Genomic DNA, 14,403 nt, shown 5'->3' with positions numbered 1-14,403 from the left:
GGGTATCATCAAATTATTGAGTGTAGCTGCCATCGACTTTCCCTGCCCATAAGGCCCATCTCTCATAATGAGGCTGCTCACTGATGTTGATTTTGATGGTAAGTTGAAGGAATACCTGATTTGTTTACGATGGAAGTGAATCAGTGGTTGAGTTGGGATGTGAAGTAGTGGTTGATAGACCCCACAAACCATATTCCACAAAGCAACGTGAAATGAAATCTCTTTATCTATGCGACAAAACTTATAAACCTACTTCTTCTACCTGCTTTGCTTTCCTCCACAAATTTCAGGATGGGAAGAATGGTGATGGTGGATGAGAAATTCTGTTTCGAAGAAGAAACGCAGCTAACCGTGCATAAGACTTCAGTGTTTTATCGAGGAGATGGGTTTGTGGTATACAACCCAAAAGGGGAGCTGGTGTTGAGGTTCGATTCTTACTACGGCCCCCATGGCCATCCACTACCAAAAGACGAGCTGGTTCTCATGGACGCCACTGGCAACTGCCTTCTCACCCTCATTCGCAAGGTCTGTCTCTTCATTCTTTCCGTGCTTAACTATTTCCATCTAGCAAACCCCTTCTCTGGATAACCAACCTTTCAAACAAAAATAAATTATAGGGTTAAGACGTTTCCAAAAGTTACTAGAACGTAGAAACTTTATTTTACTAAATTGATACTTGAATTTATATCCTGTAGTTCTTATTTACCAAATTTCTTAATATTATTAAGTAATTTGTCATTTGAATTTATCTAAAAATATTTAGTTAATTTATGAATTTTTCTAAAAATTTGTACTTTTTAAAATTAATTTATATTTTTAAAAAATTTTTAAGTTTTTAATTTATGTTCACCACATATCATATTGAGAAGTTATCATATATTATTATAAGATTGACCATTAATAGTACGTCAATACAAATTAACAATGTTAATGCAGAAATACTAACTTAGCTGATAGAATATAAATTTAGGTATCAAAATTTATATACCAACAATTAAGTAGTTTTGAATACGTTTAGTAGCAAACTACATGCTAATCTTAAAATTATATTACATTATTAAGTTGCTGGTTTGAGTGAATTTAGAGGTGGAATGTTTTAGTTTTTTTAAAAGAAAAAAAGGTTTAATTGGTTAAGATTTTAGGGTTTGAAAAGGAATTAAAAAAAGATAAATTTTGATTTTTTAAGGGATAAATATTGAAAGTATATATCAAATTTGATCTAACGTGTAATGTCATACATGAACTTTGGTTTTTTGTGATTATATATATGAAATTTTAATTTGATTCAATTTTCAAAAATCACTAATAGCTTTATCAAATTAGCACCATATTATATTGGACATTACATACATAAACAATTATATTTATCTAATATGAAAATAAATATATGTATTTTAATTATTTAAATTTGTAAAATTAAATCAAAATCAAAGTTTTATATATACATATAAACGAAAATAAAAGTTTAATGTGTATAATTACACTAAATAAAAGTTCATGTATCATATTGCATATTAAATCAAAATTTATGTATAAATTTAATATTTATCTATTTTTTTAATTAGAGTGTCTGCTTCACTAGGAAGTTTAAATTTATATTATATAATTTATGTATAAATGTGAGAACTATTACAAAGTTTAAAACTAATTTGGACCAAAAAAAAGATCCTAATATGGGAGTAATTGTCAAGTTCAAACTCTAAACAGTGATTTAATTCTTAATCTTTTATCAAGGATGAAATCATGGGTGGAATTCTTCAATATAATATTAGAACTTTTGAGGTGGTGGATTATCTGTTTAAGTACAAAATTCCTCTAAACTTTTAGAGTTAAAAAAAAATACTAAATCTTAAAAAAACATGAGTTTAAGCAAAAAAAAATTAGACTCATTTAAAATAAGGGTTAGACTCAGTTTTAAAATTCATTATATTATTTATTTATTTTTATATATGATATAAACTATATGATAAGAAAAGTTAAGTATAATATTTAAATATATATTAAGTTATTCTTTTTGTACAATGATGATTCAAACCCAAATTATTTTTAGGATAGATGAACACTTGACCAATAACTTGGGATTCAAATATATTAAATTGTTTAAGTTTAAAAAACAATAAAATAAAATAAAATGATAGGAAAAGATATATATAATTAGTAAATATCAACAAACAAGAATTTTATTTTTTAAAAATTAATAATACAAACAGTCTAAATGAATTTAGATTAATCATTTATAAATATAAATTGATTTGGGTAAAATTTTAATATTATATTTTGATTTGTGTTAGTTTTAAGTAAGTTAATAGAATATTAGTATCAGACATAGACTTGACCTAATTCAATAATAGACACCTTTATATATAAATATATGTTAATACTTTTTATCCATAACAAAGTAAGAAAAAAAAACTATATTATCAGGTAGATTTTAATTATTTCCATATTTCTTTAATAAACTATACTTACAAAAATTAGGTTTATTTTAATAAGTTCAATTTAGAAGGGTTAATGGACTTGGTTAGAGTTATGATATTACTATATAATTTATGCTTATTCAAGTTGGTTGTACTTAAAATATAAGTTTTAAATTTTGTTTAAATATGTCTATAATTTTAAATAGTTAATTCAAGTTTATTTTAAATTTGTCTATATATTGTAATTTTAAAAAAATTTAATCATGGACGGCTTAATATATTAGTTAATATGTTATATATTATATATATAATATTTATATGCTATAAATTATATAATATATAAAATAAAGTATAAATTATACCTAGGTCACTCTAAAAAAGGTTTATCTTATTTTAGTTACTCTAATTTATTTTTTTAATTTAATCACTTTAATTAAGATAATATTCTGAATTAGTCGTCGTTGTTAAAAATTTCGTTAATCCATTGATGGATTGTTGATATGGTATATTAATCAATTGAATGACTGGTACATGATTTTCTTTTTTTTACTTTTGACGAAAGTCTAGGGACCTTTATACAATTAATCCAAAAACACTTTCTTTTTTTTTTCCCCTTTCTTTTCTCCCTGTACCTCAGAAATGGAGCTGGCTTACATCCCTGAACAAACAAATTCAATTAAAACCCAGAATATATCAACAGCATAAAAACTCCAACTCAACACCATTATCCAAAAATGAACACAATAAAGAAAAAAGTGTTTTTATCAATGTTTGGTTTCAGTCGCAACGCAGATCAACTAATGAACAAAATCAAAATCAAACTGAAACCGAACAGATGAAGGGAAAAGAAAATTCCCATAGCACAAGATAAAAAAAAGAGGAGATGTTCAATTAGAAAGCTAAGGAATTTACAACAGGAGGGTAAGTAAACATAATTGCGTTCTTTTCATTTGTGTAACTGGAGCATTACCTTGAAAACTATGTACTTGCCAGAGTCAAGGATCAAACAAACATAAAAGATTAGTCACACCATTTTTACTTTCTGTTCACAAATTAACACAACGAAGCCAAATGTTGAACCTATGTCAGGCTAATGGCAGGTTTTTCTTTCTTAATCGCTAAATATAATACTAAAAAATATGGGATTTTTATTAAGCCCAGAGATGTTGCCTTTTTCTTTTCCTTTGATTTTGATTTTATTCATTAGTTTTTGAATAATGGTGTTGAGTTATACTGTTGATAAATCCTGGGTGTTAATTGAATTTGTTTCTTCAGGGATGTAAGCCAGCTCCATTTATTAGGTACAGGGAGACGAGAACGGAAAATAAAAAAGTGTTTTTGGATTAATTATATAAAGGTCCCTAGGCTTTAAAAAGTGTGATGTGTCTTTATTCAATTGGTAAATATGTTATGTCAACAATCTGTGTAAATTAACAGAATTTTTAACAACTTTTTTAGAGTGACTAAATTGAAAATAAAAATTTAGAATAATCAAAATAGGAAAAACTCCTTTTTTTTAATTGACATCGAGTGTAGTTTACTCAACAATAAAATATGTAATATATAAAAATAAATTAAAACGGAATAAATCGGAACCTTATAGACCATATTCGATTTATATTTTAAATTTACTTAATTCTTCTAACAAAATTTAATTTTTTAAGCCTAAAATATTACTAGGAGGAGTTTCACTTAATTTGGTGATTTTGCCCCATATATTTTGAATTATAGATAATTACTGTTTTAAATGATTGTTAAAAAACAGAAGCCAAGTCTCCATCAAAGGTGGGAAGGATTATTGGGCGAAAAAACAAAAAATGAAAGCCCAATTTTCTGTGTCCATCGATCATCCATCATCGGACGGTCAAATGTTGTAGTGGACGTATACGGTGATCCAAGCCAGGAGTACCATATAGATGGCTCCTATCCCCATCGTTGCTGTACAATCTACAACACTTCTTTAGAGAGCTCATCAAAGGAACCAATGGCTGAGATCAAAAGAAAAGTGGACCCCTCCACTCATGTGATGCTGGGCAAAGATGTGTTTTTGTTGTGTCTTAGGCCAGGGTTTGACAGTGCATTTGCAATGGCCTTAGTCCTCATTCTTGATCAAATGTTTGATGATGCTGAAATTGATGACGATGATACCAAAGAGGATCCTACTCATGTTGCACTGGATTCTTCCTCTTAACCCGCTTTTTTACTACTTTTTTAAAATAAAATTTAATCTGATTAAGTCAAATATTAGAATTTTATTTTGGGTAAAACCTTTTACTACATTCTTTCAAGCTTTTCTAATTTTATATCAAGTATTGAGTGTAGTATTATTTAAGTATTTGATTGAATTGATGTCACAAGTCAACTGAGTATTAATTCAGCTTAGAAAATTATGAAAATACAATTGCGTAATTAAAATAAGTTACATTATTTGAGGTTAATTTATCTTTTTATTTAAAAAAAACAATAAAATTATGCATAAAACGACATTTGAACCCATACCAACTAGGTTAGTAAAATTTTAAATTTACTACTCAACCAAAGCTTTATTTTAACACGTACATATATATCCATCAATTGTATATATTAATAATAATGTTGTTGATTAAGTTAGTGTCACAAATTAACAAAACACCAACTTAAGATTGATGAAAATACCATATTAAATAATTGTATTTATTTAGTATCTTTAATCTGATACATTTTTGTGTTTAGACTTCGTTTTACTAACAATTTAATCTATTTTTTATTTTAATATCGTACACATTTAATGTGTTATTATTAATTAGTTTCAAACCTATATTTCATTATTTATTATATGTTATTTTTAACCACACATATTTATTCTAAATACATGATTTTCACACGTATACGCATATGATAGAAATTTTAGTTATATATTGAGGAGTTGATTTAGTTGGTGTCACCCACCAACAGAGTCTCGACTCAAATAGAAAATTCCTTAAAGCCCTTTTATTTTACAAAGTAATAAATATTGTTTTGAGGGCATTTATGTTTTTTTATAATTTGATAAATTTCGGAGAAAAAACACACACAATAAGAATCATGAGAATTAAACACAAGAACACATACTTTTCGCCATTTCAACCAAAATCATATTAAATTTGTATATTTTGTCATATGAATGTTTTCACTCACATTGTGAGTGTGCCATAATTTAGTATTATTTATTAAACTATGTTTTTAGGAAAACTATTTTTCCGAATATGCTTTATTTGGATGGATATCTTGACACCCATAAGTGTTGAGTTCAAGGTGTTTGTAAACACGTACAAATTTTTTGTGCCTTATTGAAATCAAGGTAATTTTAATGGTATGATTACAACACCTCGACAACCACAAGTGATAAGTTCATTTTTATATATTTAAAATCTCTATAATAACACTTTAGTTTAATTTTGAAATGATCGAGGATAAAATTTACTAAAATGATATTTTGATATAGTGTTCTATATTTTGATTCAAGTTTATCCAAAATAGATTTTGTTCATTCAAAAGTTTATTTAAAAAATTAATTGTCCAATAATTTAAACGAAAACTTTTGAATAGATTAATGATTAAATTGTAACTTTTTTTAGTTAGTGATCAAAACGAAAACTAATCCATAGTTTAGTGACTAATTTGGTAAACTACAGTCAATGTCACACAATTATTAAGTAAGCTTATATTTTGGTCACTCAGCTTCAAAAAGTTACAAAATGGCCACTGAACTATTCGAAAATTTTCAATTAAGTCATTGAATTATTCAAAAGTTTTTTTTTAAATCACCGGGTTGTTAAGTTTTTAACCGTCATATTTTATATTCCATTCAGATAGATCATGTCAAATTTGATGTAAATTAAAATTTAACTATTTATTTTATGTAAAAGTTTTCTAATCGTTCAATAAATATTAATATGTACAATATTTTAGATTGATATGAAAGTATTGAAACGGTTTAGAAAATTACATGCATGAAAATTATAATTATATTGAAAAATTTAATGAATGTATCATTAAAATATTAATGTACAAAAATATATAAAAGTTTGAAAATTTAATTTAATTTTACATCCGTATGAGTGGATCCTCCTCTAATTATTAATATCTTTATCATTTCAACCAAAATTTCTTTAATTTTTAATAAATATATTTATTATATAATTCTTTTATCAACATCATGAGTGTGGTATATTCTGATATTAATAGTTTGATTGAAATAACTTAAAAAAAAAGTTTAATTGGAATAGTTGTGCCACAACTTTGTGTTTTCTTTTAAAAGAAAATTTCAATAATCGAGTGTCAACATAATTGGCATTATTATCAATACAAGAGGACGTGGGCTTAATACGTTTAAATGCATTATTCTTATATTTATGGGTTGAAGAGGGGTTATGAATAATTCTAAGGATTATATTAAAAATAATATATATAATCAGAATATATAATATATAATAAGATTAGTAAAAGAAGAAAAATTATATTAGTAAAATTTGCAACTCTTGACCATAATTTAAAACCAGTTTTACCTCAGAACTTTCCTGGTGTCTTATTCTACAAACAAAGATAATGACAGTTTTAAGGATACTCGTCTTTGTAGTTTTTATAATTTTTACAACACAAAAAACATTCCAACCAATCATGTTTTACACCAAAACAGCCAATAGAATCTTTTTCTTGATTTCAGTTTTGGAATCTTTCAATGAAAAAAATCAAACATTCTTTCCAGGAAATTATTGGGAAAAATATAAGTAGAACTGAAACAGATAGCCTGAAAAACAGATTACCCAGTTTTAGATTCTGGGTGCAATGGAAGATCAAAGAGTAATGGTAATCCAGGATGCATCTAAACAAGTATGTTCAAGTGCCATTAAATGGGCACTTCATGCCTTAATTCTTAAGCCTGGAGATTTGCTTCTCCTCCTTGGTGTCCTTCATCAGGTCAATCATCCTACACCTGTTGTATCTCTCAAAGGAACAAGGAAGCTTGGTAAGATTTCATCATTATGGAATTATTTACAAATTTGTTTGATTGAATTTTTGCAAATTAAATTTGTTTGTTTTTGAAGTGGGATATAGGAAGAAAATGGGTTTCAGTTCAAAGTTTGCAGCAAATCACACAATTGTTGATAGGGAAACAAGGAAGGAGGAGTTTGAGAATAATGCTGAAATTTTGGAGATTTCAAAGCTTTGCAAAGCACAAAAGGTTAGTCAATTTTTCAAGCCACTATATATATATAATAATCAGCTAATGAGAGTTCTCCATTAGTAAACTCAGGTTGAGTTTAGGATAGAAGTAACTTCAGGAGCATCACCAGCAGTTGTGGCTATGCAATCCGCACAAAATATGAAGGCAACATGGGTAATTCTAGACAGGTGACCTTGCATTAGCCTGCAATATTTACAGAAATGCAAAATAAATTTGATTCAAAAGGATCTTTTCTGAAACAGGAAGATGAAGAAAAACAAGAAAATCTTTCTGGAAAAGCTTCCATGTGGGATATCAAGGATGAAGAAAAACAATGGCATCAAGTTATTGAGAGGACCAAGAACAAAATTTTGTTTAACTTATGATGATATGATACCAGGGAACCCTGAAGAAGATGACCTTTTCAGCATTGAACTTTTCCCAACATGTAAAACTATTTCTGATAAACCTGTTTAGTATTGGGTTAATACATAAATTAGTCCCCCCAAGTACATATCATTTTCACAATTTGGTATTTAAACATTATTTCCGTAAAGCAACTTAACGAGTACCAAGGACTAGAAAACAAGCAGAACGTTGTGATTAAACCAGCAAAAAACAACATATTCTTTCAAGAACCATTGAAATTCAAGTGAGAAATAGATGAACTCATTAGAGTCAGACACAAGAACTTAGTCATGTTGTTAGGTGACTGTCCAGAAGGAACTCATAGGCTACTTGCTTATGAGTATGTCTGTAATGATTCACTTGATCAACATCTATCAAGTAAGGATAACCACATGAAAAAGAAAACAATTGTGGTGCAGGTATTTTAGCATATACTTGGCATTATAAACAAGGTTGAAAGCTAGATTACATACATACATACATACATACATACATACATACATACATACATACATACATACATACATACATATGAAGTAGATCTTTCTCAGCAAACCTTCGGGGATGCCAAAGTTTTAGCATTTCTTCTTCTGCTGATGGGAAAGCTATAAGTTTAAGAGCTCAATTACAGCAAGATAATTTAATTTACAATTACTTATTAAAAATAATTATAATTTAATTTTAATGTTATTATAGGAAAAATTGTGATAATTTTAATTTTAATTATAATTTAATTTACAATTATTTGTTAAAAATAATTATAATTTAACTTTAATTTTATTATGAAAAATTGTGGTAAAAAAAGTTGTGCTAATTTTATTGATATAAAATTGAATTATATATGAAGGCAGCTGAGTGTGGCTGCCAATTTGCAAGAGTCGCTACCCATGTGAATACAAACGTTTCGGTTTCACAAACTGCTCATCATTACCAATTGATGAGGATTGAACCTAACACTGCCAAAATTGGTTCAAGTCTATCCCCTTTACTATGGAATTCACTATCAAAATGCAGAGTGGCAAACAGGTTCTCCAGTTTGGGAAAATATAGTGTCCGATAAGATAAATGTTGGGGGACCTATCGGTACATCAATTACAGAGCCAGCTAAAGCGGGTTCTTTGCAGAATCTCTTTTCCTCTTCTGATTTGATGTTGGTGGTGAGGGAATCAGAAAGCAAGATATTAGGAACAAACATGAAATGTCGTTTGGGACGGAATATGATCTGTCCTTGCGGCTGGGTCTATTTTTTGACCCTTATGCATAAGTACAAAAGAATTCAGTTTGTGAAGCTGAAGATATTGGTCCAAGCGACTCTCTAGTTAAGGGTGAACTTACTGAGGTTTTTCAACAAAAGAGTAAAGAGTCTAGTTTTCTTCCCAGTGAGGACTGTTAATGACCATTTTAAATCAATTTCAGGAAAAGGGTTCATAGAAAGCGAAGATTGAAACTTGGAGGCTACAATGAGAAAGCATATGTCAACATCTAGAGGCAATTCGGAAGAACAATTTTGCTGGCAGCCAGGCCCCTGTCTAATTGTTAGAGTCGTATGACCCAAATTCTAAGAGATTACTTGTAAGTCAAGTTAAATAAAATATGTTTTCTTTCTAGAAGATTTAGTATTTATTAGTATAATATATTTAGTATTTATTAGCATAATTTATTTGACCTACTAATTTAGCCTATAAATAGGTTCTTTTACAACAGTAGAAAACACACTAATTAGAGATTAGAATTCATAACACATTTAGAGAATTGTGTGTTTACGTTTTGAGGGTTTTTTGTTTTCGGGTTTTCGGAGTTTAGTTTTTTATCTCCATCTCTTGTACTCTTCATTTTTTTGCCATTATAGCAAAATTATCTTTGCCTATGGTTTTTTATCCTCTTTGGAGGGATTTTTCTACGTTAAATTTGTGTATTCAATTTCTCAATTTATTCCGCTATTTTTTTTTACTTGTTGCTTAATCGAGTTGATCCACACCAAGTGGTATAAGAGCTAGTTCAATTTTTATAGATCAACATTTTTAGAGATAGCAATAACAATGTTTAAAATTGAGAAATTCAATGGTGAGACAAATTTCAATCCGTGGCAAGTTAGGATGATGACAAATCTAGTTCAAACCGGCTTGAAAAAGGTTGTTACCGGGAAAAAGCCTGAGAATCTAAATCAAACAGGATGAGAAGAGCTTGATGAAAAGGCCTTGTCGGCAATCCAGTTGTGCCTCGCGAATACGATATTGCAGGAGGTATTGATGGAGAAGACCTTATCTGCCTTGTAGAAAAAGTTAGAAACTCTTTATGCGATTAAGTCTCTAGTTAACCGTTTAGTGTTGAAACAACGTATATTTACGTTTCGCATGAATGAATGTGAGTTTATTAGAGATCACATCAGTTAATTCATTACTATTTTAAATGATTTAAAGAACGTTGAGGTTCATATTGACGATGAAAATCAGGTTATGCTATTATTGTAATGACCTGAATTTTCAGTGGTGTCAGAACAGTGATTCGAGATCACTAAATTCGAAAAATGAATAGAAAATATTATTAATTTAGTGAGTATAAGTTAAATGTGAAGTTAGGAAAATTTTTGAAATAGTAAATAGTGTACTAGAAAAAATATTAAAATAATTAGAATCGAAAACGAGGTATCGAGACCTCAAAAATTTTAAACCGAGCCATAAATATTTTTTTAAATATTTTTGAAGTGTTAATAAGTTAGTATTAAAGTTTCGTCAAGAAATTTTAAAGTTCCTATAGTTAATTGAACAAAAAGGACTAAATTGTAACAAATGAAAAATTATGGAAAATGATTAAATAGCTTAAATGATAAAAGAAAGAGGGTTTAAATAGAAAATAGACCCAAGGTTATTTGGGCTGGGCGGCAAGGGCATGAAATCAGCAAGAAAATAAGGAGAATTAAGGGAAAAATTGGAATATTGCAAAATTTACTTAATAAAGCTAGGACTAAAGTGGAATTATCTAGATTTCTCTTTATTTTTCTGCATTCTCATCAGAAAAAACACCATATAAGGGTTTCCTTAAGCTGGTTTTTCATATTTTTACTGCAAGTAAGTTCAATTCTTGATTATTTCTTGAAATTGTTGTGTTTTTGTGACTTTTACAACTAGGTCCACTTGTTGAATTCATTAGTTTTTGATTCTATGAAAGAAATTGAAAGTTTCTATGAATATGTACTGGAAGTATATGATGATTTATCATGTAATTAGAGCTTTAAATTGTTTATATGCTGATTTTATTGAAAGAATTGAATAGAAAGTGAATGTTTGGGACCTACTTGTAAAAGAGTTTGAAGTTAGGGTTTTATGTGGAAATTCTGAATTTCAATAGTTTTGAAATAACTTATAATATCTAGGTAAAGTATTAATTGAGAACAATTAGCTTAATTGAGAGGTTAATTGAATAAGGACTGAATTGTATGAATTGTGAAATTTAGGGCAAAATAGAAATCAATATTTTGCACTAAAACAGTTTTGGATAGCAGCAGTAGTATAACTTCGAAAAATCACAAAAAATTGTAGAAATAAAATTAGAGGATGAATAAAATATAAAATTAAATCTTATTGAGTATCGTTTCTTATAAAAGAAACGTGTAAGCAATGGAATTGTAAATCATGAGATATAATAAATTTTATGAGACAAAGTCAGAATGATTTCGGGTTCCCTTGTTCTGGCTTTGGAAAATCATAAACAATTGGATAAAAATAATTAGGGGCTTAAATTTATATGTTTAAAATCCTGAATGAGTCTATTTTTAAGCAAAACAAACGGAAACATAATCTGAATTCCGTACGAGGAGATCATTAATTTTTAGTGAAGAAGGGTCGGAACTGTCAGACAGCAGAATATGAGTAACTTTAAAGAATAAACTGTACTTATTGGCTAAACCAAAAATTTTGAAAATTTTATGGTAAGAAGATATGTGAGTCTAGTTTCAGGAAAAATTAGCGGATCATAATTTGGAGTTTTGTAACTCAAGATAAAAATAACTTAGTGACTATGACATGGATGGACAGCATTGAATATACATAAGTAAATAGTGAAATTATAGATAATGCTACTTATAAGTGGGTTATAAACATTAAGGATGTGAAATAGTGTAAAGGTGAAGTCAATACTAATAAGTGAATGATTTTACAATGATAGATCGAGAACCCGAAGCAAGTCGAGGAAAAGAAAAAGTAGTTGATTAGTCCCTGAACTTTCACAAATTTTACAAATCGACCTAAGTAAGTTCATATGGTTGAAATTTAATGATTAAATGCTAATTTTATGAATTATATAATGTATGATGAGATATATTTATTGATGAATTAAGAATAAAATAACAATGTTAAAACCGAATAAATGATCAAATTGAGCGGAACGTCGGATTTGAGTACTTCTGATCAGTGACAAGTGATAAGTCGTAGCCTCAGCTATACTTATCTGATCAGTGACAAGTGACAAGTGATAAGTGGTAGCCTCAGCTACACTTATTTGATCAGTGACAAGTGACAAGTGATAAATGTGATCCATGTAAGATCGTGGCAGGACTATGGCTTCGGAAAGTGATAAGTGATCATACGCAAGACCATAGTTATACTATGGCAAAGTGGAAGTGAAGTACTCAATTTTCCGCAACCATTCCCTAATTTGATTAAGAATGATAAGTGACCAATGAGCCCAAAAGAATTAAAGTAAATAGATAAGTGGTAGTGAGTTTATACAATGGAACTCACCAATGATTGTGGTTGACAGGTGAACTTAATAATTGTGTATATTGTATAAATGTATGAATGTTTGGCAAGATTTATGGTTTATGCCTATAAACTTACTAAGCTTCTATAAGCTTACTTGAGTGTATTCAATGTCTCTTGTAAATTGACGTGAAAATATATGGAGGATCGGATCAACACCGAGGATCACACTATCCAAATTGTCTCCGGTAGCTTTTGTAAATTTCCTTTTTAATTTATATGACATGTATATAGTTTGATGATTATATAAATGAATATGTATTAAAGTAAAGGGTGATGAATATGCTAAATGGTATAATTATAACAGAAGTATGATTTGGTATCAAATTGGTTAAAATGAATTGGTTGGTTTGGATTGGTCTCGGTTTTAAAATTGTAGGGAAGGTTGGATATTTATAAAGGGGTGTTACAATTATTGTGCTCTTTACCCCCTTCATATAAGTCTTTCAGGGAGGCCCTGATTTATAGCAGAGACAAACTCTTGTTCGAAGATGTGAAGGGTCATTTGTTGAGTAGAGACAAACTCGACAATGAGTTTAGTTTGGATAGCAAGGCAGATAGGCAAGCTTCCGTTTTGGTAGCATCAAAGAAACGAGACAAAATGTGTCGCTATTGTAAAAAGTTAGATCACGTCAAAGCAGATTGTTATAAATTACGAAATAAAAAACTGCTGAGAGTAGCGAGGAAGATGTAACTGGTGTTAATTTGGCCGATGAATGCGATGATGATTTCTTGTTAGTGTCAACGAGCGATAACTCCAAGCTCACGCCCGAGTGGATTCTAGATTCAAGATGTTCTTTCCACATGTGTCCCAATAGAGAATGGTTTTCCATATACAATTTGCTTGAAGGTGGAGTTGTGCGCATGAGAAACGATTCATCTAGTAAGGTAATTTGTATTGGTACTATTAAAATTAGGATACACAATGGGACGATTAAGGCACTCTCAGATGTCAGTTATGTATCTAATTTACGAAAGAAACTCATCTCCTTGAGTATTTTAGACTTGAAAGGATGCAGAATCAATATCGAGTCAAACGAATTAAAGTATCTCGTGGAGCTCTTGTTTTGTTAAAAGGTAAAAGAATCGACAGTCTTTATATTCTAGAAGGTTCTAAAGTGACCCGTGAAATTGGACATCCCTCATCTGTTACGGAGTCGAAGTCAATTCATTTGCAGCTAAGACAACTTGGTCATAGGAGAGAAAAATATATGATCGTTTCGTTGAAGATACTCTCTTTTGGATGCAGGTTTTGAAAAGTTAAGACACTGTGTTCATGAAAATCAAACCCAAGTTAGTTTTGATTTGGTAGTGCACAAGTCGAAGGCTAGAAGTCTTCCAACTTCTAAGCACAAATTCGACTTAGTTAATTCCCTGCATAGTTCAAGATAGGTCTGTGGCAGGTTTTGGCAAAGATGACATTGTAAGAATTCGTGTCAAGGTGGAGATTGTTAGAGTTGTGTGACTCGTATTCTAAAAGATTGCTTGCAAGTCAAGTTAAACAAAATATATTTTCTTTTTAGAAGATTTAGTATTCATTAGTACAATATATTTAACATTTATTAGCCTAATTTATTTGACCTACTAATTTAGCCTATAAATAGGTTTTTTTACAACCTTAGAAAATACACCTATT

The 14,403-nt window shown here is 29.2% G+C and overlaps 1 protein-coding gene across 1 annotated transcript; it reads left to right on the top strand.

Moving 5' to 3' along the window:
* Window positions 1-5: 5 nt before the first annotated feature.
* On the top strand, window positions 6-4,659 carry LOC107933139 (protein LURP-one-related 5). Its single transcript, XM_016865291.2, has 2 exons — window positions 6-525; window positions 4,183-4,659. Exons 1-2 carry the CDS (start codon window positions 292-294, stop codon window positions 4,606-4,608), a joined length of 660 nt encoding a protein of 219 aa, XP_016720780.1. The 5' UTR covers window positions 6-291; the 3' UTR covers window positions 4,609-4,659.
* Window positions 4,660-14,403: the final 9,744 nt, after the last annotated feature.

This window comes from Gossypium hirsutum, chromosome A07, assembly GCF_007990345.1.
Source record: "Gossypium hirsutum isolate 1008001.06 chromosome A07, Gossypium_hirsutum_v2.1, whole genome shotgun sequence".
Classification (NCBI taxonomy): domain Eukaryota; kingdom Viridiplantae; phylum Streptophyta; class Magnoliopsida; order Malvales; family Malvaceae; genus Gossypium; species Gossypium hirsutum.
The sequence above is the reverse complement of the archived record's forward strand: the minus strand, read 5'-3'. Positions and strand labels throughout refer to the sequence as shown.